Source organism: Gopherus flavomarginatus, chromosome 1, assembly GCF_025201925.1.
Source record: "Gopherus flavomarginatus isolate rGopFla2 chromosome 1, rGopFla2.mat.asm, whole genome shotgun sequence".
In the NCBI taxonomy this organism is placed as follows: Eukaryota; Metazoa; Chordata; order Testudines; family Testudinidae; genus Gopherus; species Gopherus flavomarginatus.
Genome location: NC_066617.1, coordinates 92,243,936 through 92,268,289, shown reverse-complemented (window position 1 = coordinate 92,268,289; position 24,354 = coordinate 92,243,936). Strand labels below are relative to the sequence as shown.

At 45.0% G+C, this 24,354-nt stretch overlaps 2 protein-coding genes and 1 long non-coding RNA gene across 4 annotated transcripts in view; 2 read left to right on the top strand and 1 right to left on the bottom strand.

Moving 5' to 3' along the window:
* The first annotated feature begins 959 nt into the window (after window positions 1-959).
* On the top strand, window positions 960-14,881 carry ARL1 (ADP ribosylation factor like GTPase 1). The gene is made up of 6 exons (XM_050934002.1): window positions 960-1,203; window positions 8,726-8,863; window positions 9,911-9,992; window positions 12,926-13,037; window positions 14,183-14,361; window positions 14,564-14,881. Exons 1-6 carry the CDS (start codon window positions 1,200-1,202, stop codon window positions 14,592-14,594), a joined length of 546 nt encoding a protein of 181 aa, XP_050789959.1. The 5' UTR covers window positions 960-1,199; the 3' UTR covers window positions 14,595-14,881.
* Window positions 14,882-17,730: 2,849 nt separating this feature from the next.
* UTP20 (UTP20 small subunit processome component) overlaps window positions 17,731-24,354 on the bottom strand; it is a 104,612-nt gene continuing 97,988 nt past the window's right edge. Inside the window, exons 57-62 of one of the 2 annotated variants that reach the window (XM_050934046.1) lie at window positions 22,547-22,743; window positions 22,089-22,160; window positions 20,713-20,976; window positions 19,393-19,519; window positions 18,470-18,615; window positions 17,731-18,284 (exon numbers count right to left, since the gene is read on the bottom strand). In XM_050934046.1, the coding sequence (XP_050790003.1) occupies window positions 18,129-18,284; window positions 18,470-18,615; window positions 19,393-19,519; window positions 20,713-20,976; window positions 22,089-22,160; window positions 22,547-22,743 (962 nt within the window). In that variant the 3' untranslated portion in view covers window positions 17,731-18,128. Of the gene's footprint in view, window positions 18,285-18,469; window positions 18,616-19,392; window positions 19,561-20,712; window positions 20,977-22,088; window positions 22,161-22,546; window positions 22,744-24,354 lie in introns of those variants that run through there. The other variant, XM_050934056.1, reaches the window with a different exon arrangement.
* LOC127042744 (uncharacterized) overlaps window positions 23,268-24,354 on the top strand; it is a 439,524-nt gene continuing 438,437 nt past the window's right edge. The window contains exon 1 of the long non-coding RNA XR_007772045.1: window positions 23,268-23,483. This is a non-coding gene — a long non-coding RNA (uncharacterized LOC127042744). The remainder of the gene's footprint in view (window positions 23,484-24,354) is intronic.

Here is a 24,354-nt window from a genome sequence, read left to right as displayed (position 1 = left end):
AAAATAACTTCTTTACAGCTTCCTTTTGGTCTTGTAGTTATTGTATCCTACCATTCTGTATCTATTATGTAACTTGCACACTGTTCCACTAGGTTATACATTCTTGCTGACATGGATGCTTGTGTACAGAGGAATATCTGCTCGAGAAGTGAATCTGTCCTCAGCAATTTTGATTCATCTCATTTGGTATTGGATCTCTAACAATAGCCCAATAACGCTTGTTGAGAGGAGACAAAGCACATGGCACTGTTTATATAATGAGCGGGATGGGAGAACAGATTCTCTTCCGCTTTGCAGCTTGTCCAGGTGTATCTCGGAGGACAGAACTACGCTCCTGGCAATATACACTGTAGTATAAATACCGTTTGCAAAATTACACTTCTAAAAAACAAAAAAAAAATCAATTTTTTTGTTGCACCCTTCCAGGGCTTTAAAGGCAGTAGACCAAATTAGAGTGGGTCCTTTGCTGCTTAATGTTTTATCTTTCAATCCTTTTATCCCCTTGCTCTAGTCTTCCAACAGAGGATAATTAAGGGAAGGGGTGCCTCTGTGGAAGAGGGTGCAAGGCCCTGGCCCTGTTCCTGACTTGCCTGGTTAAAAGTGGGGGCTGAAGGCAGGGCTGCAAAGACCCGGTGCGTGTGACTGTAAAGCTGTTCCCCACCCTGCCTGTGAACAGCGCCCAAAGCTGGACATGCTGCGCCGCGCTGCTGCCCGTGGATCGCTCCTCCCCTCGGGCAGGGGGCAGCGCTGAGGCCCGGAACTTCTCGGGGAGCTGCAGCCTCCGGCGCCAGCCGCGGGGTAGAGGCGAGTGGAGGAGGAACGCAGGTAGCTCCGCCCCTTCGCACTAACAGGCCCCGCCCCATTTCCTGCCCGGTCACCCCTCACTTCTTCGGCACTTCGCCCCACCCGCTGCCTCGCAGCGGCTCTAGCGCCCCGGTTCGCGGCCGCAGATTCGTCGCTTCGCAGTGGTGGGAAGAAGCCCCGACTGGGGGGGAGCGTCTCCGGCCCGCGGGATTCGGGAACCCTTTGCGCGCTCGGCCCCTGCACCCGTCAGTGGCGGGGGCCCTCCCCCGCCCCCAGGCTCCAACGGGCTAAATCTCGGCTCCGCGCCGAAAGTGGGAGGCTGCTGGCGGCGCCTCATTTACTCCCCCCGGCAGAAGGACTGAGTCGACGTGGAAGCTGGTGGCGGCGGCGGCACCATGGGTGAGGACGGGGGCTGCGGGGACGGGTCCGGCTGGCGCTTTGCCGGCGGGGGCAGCGCGAGACTCGGCCCTGTCGTGCCGGCCCGGGCCGTGCTGCTGCCCGGGGGCGGGGAGCCGGGGCCCCCCCGGGGGCGGCACGCGGGGCTGCCTGTTCTCCAGAGGCGGGTGCGAAGCCCCTGAGCAGCAGCGGCTCCAGCGGGCCGCTGGCGGGTCAGTCCGCGCGGCGGGGAGAGAGGGGGAAGTCCCGGCGTGAGGCGCCAGGGCGGCTCTGCGTGGGCCGGTGCCGTGGGAGATTGTGCCATTGTGGCTGCTTCAGGGCGCGGTCCCTGGCTAGGGTCAGGCGGGCGCAGGCAAAGCTTCCCTCCCCGGAGCCCGCCAGCGGCGCAGGACACGGCAGTTTAAACGCCAGTCGTGTCTTTGCAAAGACCTTTGAGAAAGGACCCTACAAAGGTAAAGCTCGGGCACCTGCATCCAGGAGTTGGTCAGAGAAGCCCCGTGGGTGAGGCACTGACTGGACTGGAGCCCGGAAACATGGGTTCAGTTCCCAGCTCTGCCACCACTTTACAGGGTGACCTGGCCAAGTCCGTTCCTTAGCTGTGCCTCCATTTTCCCATCCGTTAAAATGAGGATAATGATACAGATCTCCTTTGTAAAGTACTTAGAGTTACGGGTGTAAAGCACTTTAATCTCCGTCTAGTCCCAATGCCACAGTCTCCCCTGATCTCTCAAGTAACTTGATCTGATGCGTTCTCCTAAACCATATTGAGGCCATGTCTACATCTAAAATTTTGCAGCGCTGGTTGTTACAGCTGTATTAGTACAGCTGTATAGGGCGAGCGCTGCAGAGTGGCCACACTTACAGCAACCAGCGCTGCAAGTGGTGTTAGATGTGGCCACACTGCAGCGCTGTTGGGCGGCTTCAAGGGGGGTTCGGGGAACGCGAGAGCAAACCGGGAAAGGAGACCAGCTTCGCCGCGGTTTGCTCTCACGTTCCCCGAATCACCCTGCAAACCGCAGGGAAGGAGACCTGCTTGCTCGGGGGTTCGGGGATCGCGAGAGCAAACCGGGAAAGGAGACCAGCTTCGCCGCGGTTTGCTCTCGCGTTCCCCGAACCACCCTGCAAACCACAGGGAAGGAGACCTGCTTGCTCGGGGCTTCGGGGAACGAGAGAGCAAACCGGGAAAGGAGACCAGCTTGATTACCAGAGGCTTCCTCAGGTATGCTGGGATACCTGCTTATTCCACGGAGGTCAAGAAAAGCGCTGTAAGTGTCTACACTTGATTACCAGCGCTGGATCACCAGCGCTGGATCCTCTACACCCGAGACAAAACGGGAGTACGGCCAGCGCTGCAAACAGGGAGTTGCAGCGCTGGTGGTGCCCTGCAGATGTGTACACCTCCTAAGTTGCAGCGCTGTAACTCCCTCACCAGCGCTGCAACTTTCTGATGTAGACAAGCCCTGAGACTTTGCCATTTACCTAATGCAGTGCAGCATCTATTTGAAAGAAAACAAAGTTAAATGCAGCTTTATATGTTCTACTCTGAAGAACCTACCTAGTGTTTAGCTGTACAGAGTGTCCATGACTTTATTAGATCTGTGAGTTTAGTACTTAATAGTATGGATGTAAAAATATAAAGAGTATCTGAGATGGATATATTGGACTGAAGTAGAGTCTGGTAGGATTTATGCAGACGCTACTGTTTGTGGTTAGTTATTGCTGTGGCTCTGGTTGTGAAGCAGTTTCCAATCACCCTTGCTTTTCTGTTGATCACACTTCCTCAACCTGGTGTGTTTCTAGTGGGGTCCTCCAGGGATTGGCTCTTGGCCCTATGCTATTTAACTTTATCAATGATCTGGAAGAAGACATAAAATCTTAGCTGATAAAGTTTTCAGGTACACAAATTGGGGGAGTGGTAAATAATGAAGAGGACAGGTCACTATACAGAATGATATGGACAGCTTGGTAAGCTTGGCACAAGCAATCTGTGTGTTTTTTAATACTGCCAAATGCAAATGTACACCCCTAGGAACAAAGAATGTAGGCTATATTTACGGGATGGGGACCTGTCCTAGGAAGTAGTGCCTCTGAAGATTTGGGGGTTCTAGTGGATAGTCAGCTGAATATGAGCTTGTAATGCGTCTTGGTGGCCAAAAGTGCTAATGTAATCCTTGGGTGCATGAACAGGAGTCTCAGATAGGAGTGGACAGGTTATTTTACTTCTGCATTTGGCATTGGGGTGTGACTACTGCTGGAGTACTGTCTAGATCTGATGCTCACAATTCAAGAAGAATGAAATTGGAGAGGATTCAGGGAAGAGCTACAAGAATGATGAAAGTGAGAAACAAAGACAAGATTAAGTGGTGACTTGATTATAAGTACCTACATGGGGAACAAATATTTGATATTGTGATCTTCAATCTAGCAGAGAAAGGTATAGCAGGGCCAGCAGGAAATTGAAACTAGATAAATTGAAATTAGACGGTATACATTTTTAACGGTGAGGGTAATTAACCACTGGACCAATTTACAAAGGGTTGTGGTGGTTTCTCCATCACTTGCAATTTTAAAATTCAGATTGAATATTTTCACTGAAAGATCTGCTCTAGGAATTATATTGGGGAAGTTCTGTGGTCTTTGTTGTACAGGAGGTCAGATAAGGTGACCAGATGTCCTGATTTTATAGGGACAGTCTTGATTTTTGGGTCTTTTTCTTATATAGGCTCCTATTACCCCCTACCACTGTCCCAGTTTTTCACATTTGCTGTCTGGTCACCCTAAAGTCAAATCATGTGACACCAGTGGCCCATTCTGGCCTTGGACTCTATGAAATCATTTTGGGCTGGACACTTAAGCAATATCAACTGGAAATAAAATTAGATTTAAAGCTGTACCACATTTAGAATATTGTGTGTAATTCTGATGTCTTTTTAGGCAGGATATTTGCAAAATTGTTGCAAGGAGGACATGTCCCATCCACCCAAAACTTCTTATTGTCGGGCTTCTAAAGTTAAGGGGAAAGAGTTGTGCATTCCTTTCCACCTTCATATTGCCTGTAACACTGTCAATAACACACTCCAGTGCTCTGTAGGGCTTTCACTTAATCCCCAACAGATACTGGGTATTTACTGGGTTCTTTTGTATCATCAAACTTGCATTCAGAATGCAAAACTTTAATAATGACTTCATATGCTTTTATATCAGTTATATCAACACATCTGACTGTCACATGTTCCATGTATTTTGGAAGTTATTCTGTGTTATCAATGTTGAGGTGACACCTATTTTTCAACAGTTTATAAATGTTCCAAAACTGCAGATTGTACAACCACTACACCCAGAAATCCATAACTAGCCAAGGATTATAATCCACTTTTATTTACTAAAAGTCACTCAGAAACATTAGGTATTCAGCATTCTTTCCACTGGCAAATTGAAATGAGATAACACAAATGTAATTATATAAATGGGCTTTTGAAGAGAATTAAGATAATGAGATAAGGTAGATAGTAGGGGTAGGCAAAGAGAGGCATAAATCTAGAAGGTAAATAATGTAAAACTCCTTCTAAAGAGAGTGAGGGTGGAACAAATTACTGCAGCTGAAAGTCTGCAGAGCACATCAGTTTATTAGGGTTCTCTATTTAGATGGGGGCACATCTTTTTTTGAAAAGGGAGTGGGAGAATCGGGGCTAATTCCACTAACCAGTTTTATGGATTAAGATGAGAGAAAGTCCTCTGAGGTTTTCGTGTAAGTTTTTCTGTCAAAACCTGTCTCCTGAAATACCTCTTTCACGTTGTGCCATTTGCCTCTTTGCCTTTACACTTCATTCAGATCAGCCATGTCTTGTTACTATTATTATTTGTACTACAATAGAGCCTTAAGTCCCATTGAGCTAGGAGTTGTACAGATATAATAGCAATGGTTCCTGCCCCATGGATTTTAGAGGCCAGCCACATGCCTGCTCCTGTATTTCCAAAGTCAGTGATGTGCTCCACTTTTGTAATGGAGCAGGCTTAGAGAGGAAAAAGTGAGACTGGCATGTAGTTTCCATCCCTTTTCTACATAAGTACACTATTCCTCTCCCCTCCCTAGAAAAATTTAACAAACACACACATTTACAACAAGCAAGCTATTTGAATAGCATATTGTTACTATGTAACTTCTAACTTAGGTTCTGTCTGGTATTTAGGATCCTAACTGATATTTGTCGAGTATGGGTTATCTTTTACATGTTTGGCTGTTAACATTTGTGGGTAAGGATGTAATATTGTCCAGTTGCATGTCTTCTTTCTTTCTTTCTTTTTTTTTAATGGCTCTGTCACGATTTCCAAGTAACTGTACCTGTATTCCCCCACTGTGGTCCGATAAGGGCACTCGCTTAAATGTTCTGGCTCCCTGTCATACCTCTCTCCTGGTTGGAGACTCGTGTCATTCTCTGTTGATTGGGGGTTTAAAGTTGCCCAGCTCCCTGATCTACACTGTGTTAAAGCCATTCTGCTTAAAAGGCCAGCATCTGTGTTTTGTTTTCTTTCCAAGGGCTCTGACTAGTATATTGCCAACAGTTACAAGTTAAACACATTTATTCCTTGGCTAAAAACATTACGGAGAAAATGTATACAAAATCAATAAACATTCCTGTGCACATGCTACAAGCTCACAAGAGATTACCCATCAGTCTTGTGGAGCCCTGGCAGTCTAAAATCTCACCAACCCTTCTTCAAGGGTTGGTGACCTCCATGGCACAGAGTATCCTGTCTGTCTGCTAGATCAAGAAGAAAAGCCCCAAGTCATTTTAAACTTATGCTTTTTATCCAAAAATTCTTTGTCTGTTGGTCTCTGGAGAATCCATGTTGAACAAGTCTTGCGAGCCTTCCCAGGAAATGGTGCTTTTCTGGGGGTATTACAACTACGTGATTTGCCTTAGTCACCACCGTTTCCTATTGGTGTAGGAGCTGTGGTAGCCCATCCTCATGGAGTTGAACACAATCATACATAAATCATTCATTTAAAATAATGAACCACAAATATTTAACTTATATCATTGGGCGACCATATCGAAATGGCAGGAAGTGCCATATCTGTCCGTCTTTCCCCAACTAGTCTAAAATTTTAATGAATTATGCTCTTGATTGCTTAGTGTGCAATGAATATAAAAGCAGTGTCTGACCACAGGTACATTTCCTTAATGCACACCTGAATGAGATGTTGGGACAAACCATGTTTAAGTAGGAGAATGTTTCAGGTCTGCTGCTCCTACAGCATTGGATTCAGACAGTTCTCTCACAGATATGCTTGTTATATAGCTAGCAGCAAATAGTCTGCGATAGATTGGCTGTGGAATACCAAATAAGGATGTTACACATTAGATGATTGACACAAAGTTAACTGGAATGGTGTCATGAACTAAGGACTCACTTCAAAAATAACTTTATTGCTTGTGTAACAAAACTCGGCTTGGGTGGTGGACACTTTAGTCCTACAAGCATGCCTATTCTAATTGTAACAGTTTGATGTAAAGTTTTCTCATTATTTGATTTGGAGGTGTCTCCTATCAGATAAGGTTAAATTTTGAACCTAGCCTATCTCTTTAAAGCTCTGAATTTAAACTGTCTGACTATAATGTACTCTACATGGATTAAAAAACTTGTCTCCAAAAGGAAGTCAGGTAATTAACATCTCCACTAGTTTGCAGTATTGTACTGTCTTCCTCTACAGTGGAAATGAAGATAGTTGAAGCTGTTGCTTAACAATCTGTCTATTCAGCCACCCTTTTCCTATTCGTATCCCTATCCCAGCCTAGGTGAACACTTCTGAAGGTGGGCTAGACACCTGTTTGTATACATTTGTCAATGCACTTTCATAATCTTTAAACTTAAAAGATATGGCTACACTTTAAAACACTGCAGCAGTGCAGCTGCACCACTGTAGTGCTTCAGTGAAGATGCTCTTACGCTGACAAGAGAGCTGCTTCTATCGGTGCAGTTAATCCACCTCTGCAAGAGGCAATAGCTGTGTCCTGTCGACAACATTGTTCACACCTGTTGAGCCTCTCCTGTCAACATAGTGCTGTCTACAGCAGGTGGTTAGGTTGGTAAAACCCACACTCTAGCGATGCAGTTATTTCACATCCCTAAGTGATGCAGTTATACTGCTGTAAGATTATAGTGTAGACCTTATAGGTAGACCTGGTCTCAGTTAGCATGTATCAGACTCTACAGCAGAGGTGGGCAAACTATGGCCTGCGGGCCACATCCGGCCCGCGGGACCCTCTTGCCCGGCCCTAGAGCACCTGCCCCAGCCCCTGCTCTGCAGCCTCAGCTCACTGTGCCACTGGTGCAATGCTCTGGGCGGCAAGGCTGCAGAGCCTGGGCCTGAGCCGTGTTCTGTGCTGCGCAGTGGCATGGCTGGCTCCAGCCGGGTGGCGCAGCTGCCTGTCCTGCTGCTCTGGGCGTCGCACCTGTAACACCACCAGCCACCGGTGCTCCAGGCAGCGCGGTAAGGGGGCAAGAGGGGTTGGATAGAGGGCAGGGGACTTTGGGGTTGTGGTCAGGGGATCGGGGTTGGGGCAGTCAGAGAGTGGGGGCAGGGGCAGTCAGGAATGAGGGGAGGGGTTGGATGGGGTGATGGGGTGGGCAGGGGTTCTGGGGGCAGTCAGGGGACAGGGAGAAGGGGCGGTTGGATGGGGCAGGGGTCCCCAAGGGGCAGTCAGGAATGAGAGCAGGGGTTGGATGGGGCAGTGGGGGGTCAGTCAGGGAGAAGGGGTGGTTGGATGGGGCAGGGATCCCAGGGGGGCAGTCAGAAATGAGAGGAGGGGTTGGATGGGATGGTGGGGGCAGTCAGGGGTGAGGTTTCCAGGGGCTGTCAAGGGACAGGTAACAGAGGGGGTTGGATGGGGCAGGAGTCCCGAGGGGGCGGTCAGGAGGTAAGAAGCAGGAGGGGTTGGATAGGAGCCGGGCCACGCCTGGCTGTTCGGGGAGGCACATCCTCTGCTAACTGGTCCTCTATACAATTTTGGAAACCTGATGTGGCCCTCAGGCCAAAAAGTTTGCCCGCCCCTCCTCCAGCATGTACCCCATTAAACCAATAAATGTACATGTGGGTGGATCATACTGAAGGAGAACTTAATTTCCTTTCTAACATCATCAGGTTTTGAAGGTTCCTATGTAATTTAATGCATCAGAAACAGAGGGCAATAGAAAAAGGAATTAGTTCACTGTCTGCTGATAGAGAAGCAAATGCTAACAGCAGGAAAGATTGCTTCTGCCACCTGATCTTGCTGACTGAGGTCAAACTTTTGGAGAACACGAAGGGTTAGGTGGGGTTGAGCTGGCAGGTATGTAACTAATCAACAGCTTGAGCTGTTTTCAGTTCCACTGAAGGGAATAATCCACTTGTTCAGACTAGTGGATATTTTTAAAGCAGATATACTTCTTGGTGTTCTCTGATAATGTTTCCTATTGCTCTCTTACTTCTTAGTGCTACTGCAATATGGTACTGAAATTTTGTTTCTGTTCTGCTTTTCAGGTGGCTTTTTTTCCACTATCTTTTCCAGTTTGTTTGGCACTCGGGAGATGAGAATCTTAATCTTGGGACTAGATGGGGCAGGGAAAACAACAATTCTGTACAGGCTACAAGTTGGCGAAGTTGTTACCACCATCCCCAGTAAGTGCTTCTCTAAAGAATAACTGATCCAGTGAAGATCTGATACATACACTTCCTTTGTTTATGAAGTGTGTGCACACAAAGTTGGGTTTAGTTAAGCTGCAGTCTTTAGAAGTTGCTGGAACCTCGTGTATCCTTGTTTGTGTGTCTTCCCATATACAGCTACTATTGTGTGCTGTAGAAGTACTTGGGAAAGAAAGTATTTAATGCTGTTAACTAAACACTAGAAGTGTTTAGCCACACATTTGGAAGGTTCTTATTATGGTGTTCATGTGCATTAATGATGGCAGTCCAGCAAAGTCAGGGTCTCAAATTGTATCTTTAACATGAACTCTGTAAAGTCTCTGTTTGTCTACACATCAAACTCTAGACAAGAAAGAGCAAGTCAATGCTAACTTCAGTTTTGCTCTGTTCATGTTCATTCTCACAGGGAAATCAGAGGTCTCTGGGCCTAAGCCTTTGTTATAAATAACACTCCTATTTAAAACAACCATATATATATATATATATATATATACACACACACACACACACACACACACTTGTGTAACTCCAAATTTTTTTTAAGTTGCTTTTATTTCTTTTAAAATACAGCATCTGGTCTTTCAGTAAAAGCATAGTATCAGAGGGTAGCCGTGTTAGTCTGGATCTGTAAAAGCAGCAAAGAATCCTGTGGCACCTTATAGACTAACAGACGTTTTGGAGCATGAGCTTTCGTGGGTGAATACCCACTTCCTCAGATGCATGTGAGGAAGTGGGTATTCACCCACGAAAGCTCATGCTCCAAAACGTCTGTTAGTCTATAAGGTGCCACAGGATTCTTTGCTGCTTTTACAGTAAAAGCATAGTGCATTTATTTGATCATCAAAAAAGCACGTAGTAACATGATCAATGAAGAAATATGGACTTAACTAACTGTGTAGGCTTTAATTATACTTGAGCATTAAAGATTCTAACTGAAGTTAGAATGTATTACAGCTCCTCTCTTGCTGAAATGTTCTTCCCAGAGAGCAGCACTAAGGTCGTCTCTCTCTTTATATATTTCAGCAATTGGTTTCAATGTTGAGACAGTAACGTACAAGAATCTAAAGTTTCAAGTCTGGGACTTGGGAGGACAGACAAGTATCAGGTAAGAAATTTCACATTACTGAGATTGATATGGCATAACCAACTACAATGAATGCTGGGGACCTGATATTCAGAAGTGCTGACTACATAAAACTTTGGTGGGAATCTTGGGTGCTCTGTATAACTGAACATCAAACCCATAAATTTGATTTAGAAGCATTCCAGTTAACATGAGGGGATAGTGTTTGTATGGAATATTCTTAGGTTTGGTTTGGCTAAATACATTAAACTTTGCAATCTAATTTTCTGATACAAAATGCCCTTGGAAACTTTATCTGCATGCAAATAAAAATTGTTAAGGAAATAAGGTCTTTAAATGAATTTATGTACTGTTGAGATAATAAGCTAAGCATAACCAGCTTCTTAGTTCCATGTATCTTTAAAAAATATCTAGACATTTTAGCATGTTAGGCTAAAATGATAAATAGGGCTGTCGATTAATCACAGTTAAGTCATGCACTTAACTAAAAAAATAATAATTTTGGATGTTTTTCTATATTTTCACATTGTATTCTGTGTTGTAATTGAAATCAAAGTATATTTTTTATTACAAATATTTGTACTGTAAACAGGGGAAATAGTATTTTTCAATTCGCCTCATATTAGCACTGTAGTACAATCTCTTTGTGGTGAAGGTGCAATTTACAAATGTAGATTTTTTTTGTTTGTTATATAACTGCACTCAAAAACAAAACAGTGGAACTTTGGAGACTGCAGATCCACTCAGTCCTACTTCTCATTCAGACAGTTGCTAAGGCCTGGCCCACATGGGGGGAGGAGGGGAGTTGATGTAAGATGCGTCAACGTCAGCTACGCTATTCCTGTAGCTGAAGTTGCATATCTTATTTTGACTTAACTCCCGTCCTCATGGCGCGGGATTGAGGGCTGTGGCTTTCCAGTCGACTCCGCTTCCGCCGCTTGCCCTGGGTGAGTTCCGGAGTCGATGGGAGTGTGTTTGGGGATCGATATATCGCATTTAGACTAGACGCAATATATCAATCCCCGATAGATCGATCACAATCTGGCGGGTAGTCTGGATGTACCCTAAGACTAACAAGTTTGTTTACATTTGCAGGAGATAATGCTGCCCTTTTCTTGTTTGCAATGTCACCAGAAAGTTAGAGCAGGTATTTGCATGCCAGGTGTGCTGAACATTTGCATGCCCCTTCATGCTTCAGCCACCATTCCAGAAGACATGCTTTCATGCTGATGACACTCGTTTAAAAAAATGTGTTAATTAAATTTGTGACACAATTCTCCCCCAAGGAGTTCAGTGTCCCCTGCTGTGTTTTACCTGCATCCTACCATATATTTCATGTTATAGCAGTCTCGGATGATGACTCAGCACATGTTGTTCATTTTAAGAACACTTTCACTGTAGACTTGATGATAAGCAAAGAAGACACCAATGTAAGACTTCTAAAGGTAGCTATAACACTGAACCCAAGCTCTAAAAATCTGAAGTGCCTTCCAGAATCTGAGAGGGATGAGGTGTGGAGCATGCTTTCCAAAGTCTTAAAAGAGCAATACTCCGATGCGGAAACTACAGAACCCGAACCACCAAAAAAGAGAATCAACCTTCTGCTGGTGGCACCTGACTCAGATGATGAAAATGAACGTTGAAAATAACGGATTGTTATTGAGCAGAACCTGTCATCAGCGTGGGTGCATGTCCCCTGGAATGATGGTTGAGGCATGAGGGAACACGTGAGTCTTCGGCGCATCTGGCACGTGGATGTTTTGTGATGCCAGCTACAACAGTGCCATGAGAATGCCTGTTCTCACTTTCAGGTGACATTGTGAACAAGAAATGGGTAGCATTGTCGCTTGCAGGTGTAAATAAAGTTGTTTGGGCAATTGGTTTAGCAAGAAGTGGGACTGAGTGGACTTGCGGGCTCTAAGGTTTTGCACTGTTTTGTTTTTGAATGCAGTGTTTTGTACATAATTGTACATTTCTGGGTTCAACTTTCATTATGGACAGATTGCACGACAGTACTTGTGATAGTATTTTTCAATTCATCTATTTCTTTTGGTTTTTTACAGTGCAGATACTTGTAATCAAAAATATAAAGTGAGCAATGTACACTTTGTATTCTGTGTTGTAACTGAAAATATTTGAAGATGTAGAAAACATCCAAAAATGTTTAAATAAATGGTGGTGGTATTGTTTAATGGTGTGACAGCCCTAATGTTAAATTTAGGAATAGGTAACAAATTCCTTTGAAAATTTTAATGAGTAATGATATAGTACAACAGTAGGAATATGGTCACCTCTTGCAGAATCTTGTTTGCCATGTTTTTCAAAAACAGATTTTTACCAACTTTAATTGCTAAAGATCAAGAACTACTTTCCTCAGATGCAAACCTCACTTTTAATTCTGAATAAAATATTTCAGCAAGCACAATTCTTCTTCTAAAATGAAGATTTAATTGGGAACCTAGTTAGTTACTAGTCAGTTTAAAGAATTAAATCAGGTCTTATTTTTTGCTTGATTAATTTATTTGCCTTAAGAGCAAAATCCATGGCAGATGCTTTTCACACAACTAGTTTTGTGAAACTTTATTTAAAGCTTAATTTGAGTTTTATGGTAAAAGACAAGGCTTAAACACTTAACTGAAATATCTGCTGCACTGCCCCTCAAAACCATGAATTTAACTTTAGCACATCTTATTTCCCCCAATCAATAGTTGTCCCCAGGTAGTTTTACTCACTTCTTGTTTGAGCAATAGTCTTTGGAGTGGTCTGCTCCTTTCCTCCACTTTTAAGACACCAGTTGCCTTTTAGGCCAATTACCTGGAGGGGGACAACTCTACTTCCCCTGAGCAAGTGGTTTTTTCAAGCACTGGCCATTACATTATTATAATTGCCATAGTTCCTTAGTAAAATTAAAGTTAACTTTTTATGAACTCAACTAGCCTGTTCTTCTTTTCTAGGCCATATTGGCGATGTTACTATTCAAATACAGATGCAGTCATTTATGTAGTAGACAGCTGTGATCGAGACAGAATTGGCATTTCAAAATCAGAACTTGTTGCTATGTTGGAGGTAAGAAAACAAAGATACCGTTTAGATCTTTCCTCTTAGAGCAAATCTAAAACAAACCAGCACCTACCACAATGAACTCTGCTTGGAATCAAGTTGTCTTACTTCTTTCCTAAGGATGTATCATATTACAGTAACTCCTTACTTAATGTAGATACAGTACAATTTTTCAGGAACGTAAGTGAAACTGTTAAGCAAATCCAGTTTCCCCATAAGAAGTAATGTAAATGAGGGGGTAGGTTCCACACACACACACACACACACACACTCACTCCCTCTCTCAACAAGTCGGGGGCAGGAGGCTCCTGGAAGCAGCTCCAAGGCAGAGGGCAGGAGCAACATACAGCAGTGGGAGGGAGAGACTGCTGAACTGCCAGGCAATTGATAGCCCAGCTTCTGCATAGCTGCTGCACAGGAAACTTGGGGAAGCTGCTTCCAAGCCCCCAGCAGCTATCTCCAATGGGCTGCTCTTTCTGCAAGCAGTGGACAAAGCTGCCCAACAACGTTATATGGGAGCATTGCGCAACTTTAAACGAGCATGTTCTCTAATTGATCAGCAATGGGACAATGTTAAGTGAGGAGTTACTGTACAAAGCTTTTGGCTGCGGAATATTTGCAATATGTTTAATGCTTTTGTCAGTCTTCCATGTCAATTCAGATAAGCCTTTGTGTGGACACCAGACTGAATATAATCTGTTACTAGCATAGCTTCTTAGTGCTTTGTCATTATTCAAGGCCCAGTTCTGCCAGCCTTAAACTAATATCAGTGATTATAATAGGATTACTTATGAAGTTTCGTATCTTATGATGCAAGGGTGGCAGAATTGTGCCCTAAGTAATTGAATTTAATAAACTTTGAATACCTTTATTGGCCCAGTGAATGAAAAAAATCTATACTTTGTTTTACAGAATACTTTAAATCTGTCAGCTCCTGGTCAGTTTCGCTTAGGAAGCAGTTTCAAACAAAGAACTGGCATCAAATTTTAGTTCAGGTTTACCAGAAAGCCTAGCTTCTTATATACAGTAAATCCTTCAAAAGTAAAAGGCTGAAAACCAATGTTTTCTCTACATAAACAAACCTGTAGTTTGCTTTAAATTCTTCTTAGGTCTGGGGAAGAATAGTGTTACTTGCATAGATTTTTTTTTAGGAAGAAGAGCTGAAAAAAGCCATTTTAGTGGTGTTTGCAAACAAACAGGACATGGAGCAGGCCATGACTCCCACAGAAATGGCACACTCACTGGGCCTATCAGCTTTAAAGGACAAAAAGTGGCAGATTTTCAAAACCTCTGCAACCAAAGGCACTGGGCTTGATGAGGCAATGGAATGGTAAGTAACTGTTTAACTCAAGTCTCGATAACTAATGCTGTTATAATGTTCCTCAGAAGGATCTAACGTTAGATATTTTTGGTGCTAATTTTAACTTTTTTTCCAAATGAACAAAGCATGGGGCCCATAGGCTACATGATTATTCCAGTGCACCATGCACAACCTCTCTGCAGTAAATAAACTTGCTTAATTTTTTCCATAGGTTGGTGGAGGCATTGAAGAACAGGCAGTAAATCAACCTTGCCACATGATGGTCAAACACATCCAAGCATCCCTTTCTTTGCAGTCAAGCAAGTTAATGCCACACACTGTAAATAGGACTGATGGAATTGACTTTTGTAAAGGGGGCTGACTTATCTTGTAAACATACACTGAAGCAACTGAATGTCTGTCTGTATTATATTAAAATACTCCTTCCTTGCTCTCCTGTATTAAGGTATGTACTTATGTTAATTTGTATGGAAGACTTAACTGAAAATAGACTGAGACAGGCTAGAATAAATCTTTCTTTTGAATTTTAGTGGCATCACCTATTTTATTCATATAAACACTAAAATCTTTGAAATGTCACTTGTCTAAATATGTCTGTTACGTGCATGTCCCACACTAGAAGCCTGTCACTAGTTTTGAGCTACTTTAGAGTGCTATCGGTTGGAAACTCAACTGAGCCTTAGTGCTCACTCTTAGGCCTGGTCTACGCTACGCATTTAAACCGATTTTAGCAGCGTTAAACTGATTTAACGCTGTACCCGTCCACACTATGAGGCCCTTTATATCGATATAAAGGGCTCTTTAAATCAGTTTCTGTACTCCTCCCCGACAAGAGGAGTAGCGCTAAAATTGGTATTACCATATCGGATTAGGGTTAGTGTGGCCGCAAATTGACGGTATTGGCCTCCGGGCAGTATCCCACAGTGCACCATTGTGACTGCTCTGGACAACAATCTCAACTCGGATGCAGTGGCCAGGTAAACAGGAAAAACCCCACGAAATTTTGATTTTCATTTCCTGTTTGCCCAGCGTGGAGCTCTGATCAGCATGGGTGGCAATGCAGTCCCAAATCCAAAAAGAGCTCCAGCATGGACTGCATGGGAGATACTGGATCTGATCGCTGTATGGGGAAACAAATCTGTTCTATCAGAGCTCTGTTACAGAAGACGAAATGCCAAAGCATTTGAAAAAAAAAAATCTACAGGCTACACAATGCTGCGTGACAAGCGTAACGGGAAGCCACAGACTCAAATGGACGCTCCTGGAGGGAGTGAGGGGGTACTGAGGACTCCAGCTATCCCACAGTCCACAGCAGTCTCCGAAAAGTATTTGCATTCTTGGCTGAGCTCCCAGTGCCTGTAGGTTCAAACACATTGTCCAGCGTGGTTCAGGGTATAGCTCGTCAATTTACTCCCTCCTCCCCCCATGTGAATGAAAAGGGAAAGAAATCGTTTCTTGACTTTTTTCAGTGTCACCCTATGTCTACTGCATGCTGGTGGTAGACGCGATGCTGCAGCAGTGAAGAGTAGTATCCGCTCTCCTCCCCTCCCCGGTGGCAGACAGTACAGTATGACTGCTATCCGTCGTCACCATCAGCAAGTGCTTGATAACTGCTGAATAGCCCTGGCTGGCCTCAGGGGCACCTGGGTCAAAATAGGAATGATTCCTGGTCATTCCCAGTAGATGGGACAGAACCGCTGGTACCTGTCCTCATCATAGCAACTGGGGCCTGAGCTCCATCAGCCCCCTCCCTTTCCTGTATAAAGAAAAGATTCTGTACTGCCTGGACTATCATAGCAGCGGGATGCTGGGCTCCTCTCCCCCACACCGCTTAATGTCCTGCCTGGACTGTCATAGCACCGGGAGGCTGCCTCCCCCTCATTTTATGTCACTAACAAGTCACTGTTTGTTATTCCTGCATTCTTTATAACTTCATGACACACATGGGGGGGACACTGCCACAGTAGCCCAGGAAGGTTGCAGGAGGGAAGCAACGGGTGGAGTTTTGCAGGGGCATCCCCCGTGAATGGCATGTAGCTCATCATTTCTGCGAGATCTGACATGGAGCGGCTGTGCTCTTTGCTACACTGGTTCTCTAGTACACTTGCCCCATATTCTATGCAGGACTGACTCTCTTTTTAGAAACCATAAAGGAGGGATTGACTTGGGGAGTCATTCCCAGTTGTGCTTTTGCGCCCCCAGCCGATCTCAGCCAGGGGCACCCATGACAGCAGCAGACAGCACAGAAGGACAGATAACCGTCATCTCATTGCCAAATTACACTGGCAGCAGATGGTACAGAACAACTGGTAACCATCTCTATCATGCAAAAGCAAATGAATGCTGCTGTGTAGGGCTGGAATATCGCCTCTATCCACAGCATCCAGTACACATACAGTGACTGTGGGGGGGAGGGGAAAAAAAAAAAGCTGAATAGGCTCTATGGTTGCCGTGCTATGGCGTCTGCCAGGGCAATCCAGGGAAAAAGGGCGCGAAATGATTGTCTGCCGTTGCTTTCCTGGAGCAAGGAATGAGTGATGACATTTACCCAGAACCACCCACGACAATGATTTTTGCCCATCAGCCACTGGGCTCTCAACCCAGAATTCTAAGGGGCGGGGGAGACTGCAGGAACTATGGGATAGCTATGGAATAGCTACCCACAGTGCAACACTCCGGAAATCGACGCTAGCCTCGGACCATGGACACACACCGCCTGCACTCGACTTTAGACGTACCCTTACAGAACATGCCCACTTCTTAATCATGAGTTGACTTTCAAAACTGGAAAAGCCCACCTGTACATGAGGAAATTAGTATCTAGGTGTTCAGAGCTGGAAACTCAGGTACAGGGTTCTTCATATTTTAACACATGATGGTAACAAGTTTTGTTTGATCAAAGTATTTTTCAAAGATGCTTTCCCACAAATGGTACTATTGCTCAGTGATAAACTCCCTGTAGCTGTGCACACTATATCTTCAATGTGATGTCCAGACTACAAGAGTGCTCGTTACCCTACTGTGCACCATTTCAAGTTGGGGATGGGTGAAGTAGCTTCCTTCTGTTCTGTGTTCAGGAGTACTTCTCCCCCTCCCCTACCACTCAGAGTTGGCATTACCTTGCTCTTTTCTATGGTCATATTGCACAGTTAAATGTGGTAGTTACTAGTACTGGATGCAGCTGCTGTCCTTAAGTGAAACATGCTGGTAAGAAAATGGAAAACAGTAGAGTTATTTTTTATCCCTAACCCACAGAATACTTAAGTGACTTGCACAGCTTTTTATGGTAGATTTCATGTGCTTAACATACCTGAAAGATCAGGGCCTAGACCTTTAATCATATCTTTCATAAAATAGGGAGAAAACTGAACATCAGAGTGCTTTCAAGCATATTTAATTAGAAAAATGCAATGTCTTGGTACATTAAAATATGGAACACATGAATGTAGTTTCCTCAGGCACAGAAAGTTGGCCTCTTGCATTCTCTGCATAAAAGGAGAGCAAACAGCTTGATGGTTTTACATAAAATCCTAGGTGACTGATAGGATCTGTGCAGACTTTTAATGTATTTATTTGTAATTAATTTTAGATAGTATCTCTCTTTACATGAGTTCAGTCAGGCTACTGCATCAGTAAAAAATGTAGCTCTCTACCCTGTGTTAGGTGTTGGAAAGCAATTCAGTTCTCTGAATATCTCAGCAAGTAGAGTCCTCTTGGCCTCCAGTACTGCACAATCAAGTTTATGCATCAAATATATACACGATCATACAGCTGTTTCATTCCACCATTGCTAAGTCTTTTAGTGCATGGCTCCTTGGTTTCTTGGCCTTGTAGCCAGGGCGCAGGAATTCTATTTTTCTCTTCTTTGCTTCTATTTTATTCTTGTGTTTCTTCAGCTTCTTCCTGGCAGCAATGTCAGGGTTTGCTACAGTCTAATAAAAAGCAGAAATTAAGTTTTGCTTTTCAAGAATATGGTGATGTTTAAAGCTGACATTGTCCCTTTAATTAAAAAAAATCTTTCTGATCAAGCACCTCTGAAGTAATGTGTCCTGCCTTTAACATTGAAGCAGAAAACAGTACAAAAACAAAGGGCAATGAGTTGAGAATAAAGTCTTACCTGCAGGGCTCTCTGTCTTTTCCTGATAGCCCGCTTCTGACTAGCCTGTTTCTGCACAGAAGCAAAGGCAAGTGAAAAAGTCTCCAGCCCAACTAATTTCTTGAGCAGTTCTATGATTTCCTGGGATAGGTTCTTCAGTGTTGGATCTAGTAAAATAAAGAAATGACTGCTTAAGTCCTCACTCTGAAACAGTCTACTTAGAGAACTCTGTGTTTTCATGCAAATGGAAGAGAAATCAAGAATATACAAGCAAACTCTTAAAAGCAAAGATTTGTCTCTGGTGCTTATTTTCCAGTGGCCTAATGTGCATGTAACATTGGAACACTCCCAGATAGCATATTTCCTGTAGAAGTGAATTGCACACATGCACTAACACCTTCCTGAACACTGCTTAAACAGGAGTTGCACTAATGTCTTTTCTGGGCCACAATGGACTATACTCATTCAGGAGTGTCATGGGAGGGAGGGAGAAATAGCTAACACGTAAGGAATATTTCATACACTTCAAGATGTGTACTCCTCCTCACTCTACCTGCTCCAGATTTTAGCACTCCAAGCTTGTAATAAGTCTGCCTATTCCCACTTGCCATCTTAGCTTTTTGAGTGCCATGCCTCTTGGTCACCTTCTTTGTCGGTCAGTCTGGTTATAGCAACCTTCCTCCATCACATGTTCAAGCTGCATGTTCTCACCTTCAAAGGCCTGCCACACTGCCCATGTCTTAGAGCATCACTGCTCTCCCCATCTAAATCACCTCTGACAATATGCTGACTATATTTTAATTAGCTACCACTCCCTGAATGAAGGCATCTGGGTCTGAGGAGACAATGTGAGTGACAGGGTGTTTTGGACTGGGGCTGTCTGCCTTGACAGCACAAACCAAAACAGACTCAGCTCCATTTCCTTAGTGGGGTTTGGCAGTTACCTTGTTCTGCGTAGGTGCTACTCAGCTCTCTGTACAGAGGGGTGATGATTGTTGGAAGGTATGGCTTGATCCTGTCTTTCCCAAGATCCACTGCTACAGCTCCAAGGAACTTAAAGATACAAGTTCTCTAAAAGTACAGACATGCCAGAAATGAGGGGGTGAGAGAGACTGAAAGGGGAAAAAAAACATACAGCAGTGGCTCTCAAACTTTTTTTTTCACGGACCACCTGAAAATTGTTGAGTCTCGGCAGACCACTTAGCTAATGGTACAAACAACATTTGGAAAGATTAACTACTGTGAAGCACTATATTAAAAAAACTTAACATTTTTTTTCAACAAATAAAAGCACACAACTCATATTTTAATATCAGTAGTCTTACCTTTCTAATGCAATGGATGTGCCTTCTCTCCCCCGTTGAGGCAGCCCCCGAGCTGAGACAGAGAAGGAGGGGGTCTCTACCCCACCACAGAGCTGAGGCTGGGAAGGAGGGGTAGTCTCTTCCCCAGCAGCTGCAGCCCTGGAGCTCGGGAAAAGTTGCCTCTTTCTCTGGCCACCACAGCCCAGCACATCCCAAATTCCCCGCAGCCCCTCCCAAGGCCACTACCTTACCTTAGCATCTTCTCCATGGTCCAGGCACCTAATTAGTAGAGCCATGCAGGTGGGTGGCTCTTCATTCTCTCATTGCAACTGCCCAGGCACACGCCTTAGAGGGAACTACCCACGGACCACAGCTTGAGAACCTCTGCCCTACGGAACTGTCACCATGAACTGTGTGGCAGCAGACCGGTGAGGAAGGTAACACTTGTGACCCTTGCTAAGGGGGAGAGGGTGTGTTCTGATGCTTCATGGGAGTGGGGAATGCATGTGACAGATGAGGGAAGAGCCTAATGTCCCAGGCAGAGAGAGGAAGATGGAACTTTCCCCTATATGCCCGTCTGGACACTGAGCATTGCTTTCAGCATAAAAAACAAACATTTGTGGAGCATCTTGACTGGCCAATTCATTCAAAGTTAAAAAACACTAATGCAGAGAAGGTGGAGGCCTGGGAATGAAAGGAGCAGGGGTGGGGAAAGAAGGTGGAGCGGGAAGCAGAGGGGAGGGAAGGCAGGGCTGAGACTCTCTACACTGCAACCTCCATCTCTCGCTAATCAGAAACTTTTATTCTCCCTGAGCCTAGCACCAACCTCCACCTCCAGCACCTGCCTCCCAGCAGGCACCCAAGCTAGTTCCTGATGGGCTAAAGGACACCATGTGTAGGCTTTCGCACTGTGCAGCTCCCAATGCTGTCAAAGGGAGGGAGGGACAACACAGTTCTTACCTTCACAGGGTTTTTAGGGGAATATGCTGCTTCTCGCTTTGCCATCAGAGAGAGTCTCTTCATCACCCACAACACTGTGGCTGGTCTGCTTTTCTCTTCTGCTCCGCTGTCCTTCTCTTCCTGAGCAGATGCTGCCTTTTCACCTTCGTCTTCAGAAGCATCCTCCTGCCCTCCCATTTCATAATCTTTGGTCTCCTCCCCCTCCTCTGAATCTGGGACCAGAAGGTAGAGAACTCTGGCCACAAACAACAAGTTCTTTATAACCTTCAACAGCAAAAAGAAAAACCAATTGAGCTGCCAGTACGGACCCTGGGGCATGAAGGAGGCAGGTGAGAGGTTTTAAACAGGTTAGGATTATCAAACCCAAGGAAGTGCGACTCACGTAGACCGCCGCACACGGCAAAGCAAGTTTTGCACGTAGAATACAGATACTCCTCTGTGGGCCTAATGACCATGGAAGCCAATGGAAAATTCCCATGGACTTCAGTGGGCTTTGGGATCAGGCCCTTTGAGAGGAAAATGTATTAAGGCCATATAGTACAGATTAGGCCATAGCACAGCCCAGAGAGTTAACTCCAGCGCCCTTACTGAGGCTGCCCCAGGAGCTGGTGGGGATGCTATGGTCATGCCCACATCCTTCCCCTGGAGATGGCTAGCATCCACAGCAGGCTCTATGTCTAGCCAGGGCCTGCCGTAGGAGTGCTCCTTGTGGCCTGCCCAACCTGGAACAGAATCTGGCTCGCACTGGGTGGAGCTAAGCCAATTCCAACTGACATCAGAACTTCAGCTCAGCCATATAACCTGAGCTGAGTCCAGAAGGACCGATTCACAGCAAGCAGCCAGGCTTAGATTCTCCACACTGTCTGAGCTGCACTTGCAAGGGGCGGGAGTGAGGTGAACTGGCTGCAGGGAAGCTGGTTGTGGCTCCATGATTCAGAGTTGCCCAGCCCACCACGTGAGGGCTGCTCAGGACAACCAAGGGAGTGCTCAGGAACCTTGTGCCAATGAAGGATCTGGTATCACGGAGCCCCACTCCCTGGCCTGCTAGGCCCTCCTCTGCCTCTCACACTAGATGTGACAGGGCAGGTCGGGTGGATAGTGGCAGCCGTACAGCCAGCAGATTTACATCAAGAGAAAGTTCCTCCACACAGACAGGATTTTCCACTAAGTCATTTGCATAAGCACTTATCTCAGCTGACCAGAGAATCTGATTTTCTGGTGGTATTTTATCTTCACCTCAACATTCACCATTTCTATGGCACTTGCTACATGTTCCACTTTCTAGCCAAGAGCACTCACTCTCTCTGTAGGGACAGTGGATTATCCCGTAGTTTGGTCTATACCCCCAGCAGTTTGAAACCTACTCAGACTCATACCTGCTCTCCCAGAGACTGATCCAGGAACTTGGAATGCAGCTGGTGGCAGAATGCTAAAGCAAGTTCCTTCATCTGTGGAGAGAAAAGGGAGTTGGAATTCTTTACACAATAGGGAACATGCAGGATGATGTAGCCCAAGGGGTTATTTTTCCGTCCTACAGAGACAGTTCCCAAAGGCTAAAGGGAGGCCTAAAGACTTAGATGGGGCTAGAATTCTTGCTTAGAGATACTGATCTTCATAGGAGCCATGGGGAGCCTTTTTGCTGATGAGGGTGAGACCCAAGGGAGGCAGTCTGCAATCCTATGGGAGAAGCCTGCCAACAATCAGCACAGAGCAGTGGAGAGCATCCGAATATTAAAGACAAATGGAGAGACCAGCAACAAATGCTACTTTGCACTGCGACAACCAGAAACCCCCAGCAAGGTAACAGACATTGGCATGGGGGGAGCATCCTTACCTTTTTGTCCAGCTCATCTGTGAAGAACCTGGTTGCTGCTGGCTCCAACGTGGTCTTTTTGTTCTTGCCTGCCTTGCTCTCATTCCATTTGCTAACAAGTTCCTCTGGCTTGTGAGAAGCAAACAACAAGCCAAAAATCTGAGCAGCAGTCAGCCACACCCAGCTGTGCGGGTACCACAAATGGGACTGAACGTGACCTTCAGGGGGAAAAAAAAAGCTTTTCAACCAACATAACCCTTTCCATACGAGAGGGGAAAGTACCCAGGCACCTCAGCAAGGTTATACAGTTATGGGGACTGGAGTCATCACTGTTCATTCTACAGTCAGGAGGAGAGTACTGTAAACTGTACTGATTTGTTATGAGTTTGACTGCAGGCTTCTGAGCCACCAGCAATTCCAATCCAGGCCAGGCTGGCAGAGAACAAAAGCTGTGGCCATCTAAGAGCCCCCTTCCCCTGCATAAAAATAACACTCCAGTAGGCTACAGCAATGCTCCCATACATGATAGCCTACATTAGTCTAAGTGTTATGGCTTGGAACACTGCTGCTGAGTATTTTTAAACAAGGGTCTGTTCAGTGACTTCTCCTGTGAGCTGTGTTGAAGGCCTCAGTCCGGTTCTCAGGGGACAGGTGACCACGTTCTAAGACCCATCACCACTGGCAACCTTATAGACAAGCTGTCATAAACAGATAAGTAAGAGTTAATAGAACAGAAGTTAACAAGATCAGTAAGCCAGGCTGTCACCTGACCAGAGGACCAATCAGGGGACAGGATACTTTCAAATCTTGAGGGAGGGAAGTTTTTGTGTGTGCTGTTAGTGTTTGGTGGTTGTTCTCTCTGGGTTCTGAGAGTGACCAGACGTGCAACCAGGTTTCTCTCCAATCTCTTTGATACAGTCTCTTATATGTCCAGAATAGTGAGTACTAGGTAGATAAGGTGAGCTAAGCTTATGTTTGTTTTCTTTATTTGCAAATGTGTATTTGGCTGGAAGGAGTTCAAATGTATATTTGGCTGGAAAGAGTTCAAATGTGTATTTGGCTAGAAGGAGTTCAAATTTGTATTTTGCTGAAAGGATTTTAATTTGTACTTGTATACTTAGGCTGGGAGGGTATTCCCAGTGTCTATAGCTGACAGACCCTGTAACATATTCCATCTTAAATTTACAAAGATAATTTTTACTGTTTTTTCTTTCTTTAATTAAAAGCTTTTCTTGTTTAAGAACCTGATTATTCTGGTGAGTCCCCAGGGGACTGGGTCTGGATCCACCAGGGAATTGGTGGGGAGAAAGGAGGGAAGGGGGAGAGAGAGGTTAATTTTCTCCCTGTGTTAGGATTACTTTCTCTCTCAGGGAGAGTCTGGGAGGGGGAGAGAGAAGGAGGGGGGGAAGGTGAATTTTCCTCTCTGTTTTAAGATTCAAGGAGTCTGAATCACAGTAATCTTCCAGGGTAACCCAGGGAGGGGAAGCCTGGGAGAGGCAACGGTGAGGGAAAGGGTTTATTTTCCTTGTGTTAAAATCCAGAGGGACTGGGTCTTGGGGGTCCCCAGGCAAGGTTTTGGAGGGGCCAGAGTGTACCAGGCACTGGAATTCCTGGTTGGTGGCAGCGCTGCAAGTACTAAGCTGGTAATTGAGCTTAGAGGAATTCATGCTGGTACCCCATCTTTTGGACGCTAAGGTTCAGAGTGGGGAATTATACCATGACATGGTTTGCAGCGTGTGGGACAGATAGATAAGATAGAGTCAAAAAGCCAGTGAGGTTATTATTTCTCTGCCTGCTAGCTATCTGCAGGCAGACTGAGAGGTTTGGGT

Coding starts and splice junctions, on each gene's coding strand:
- ARL1 (XM_050934002.1), top strand. Junction 8,864..9,910: donor AGTTGTTACCACCATCCCCA/GTAAGTGCTTCT, acceptor TATATATTTCAG/CAATTGGTTTCAATGTTGAG. Junction 13,038..14,182: donor AACTTGTTGCTATGTTGGAG/GTAAGAAAACAA, acceptor ATTTTTTTTTAG/GAAGAAGAGCTGAAAAAAGC.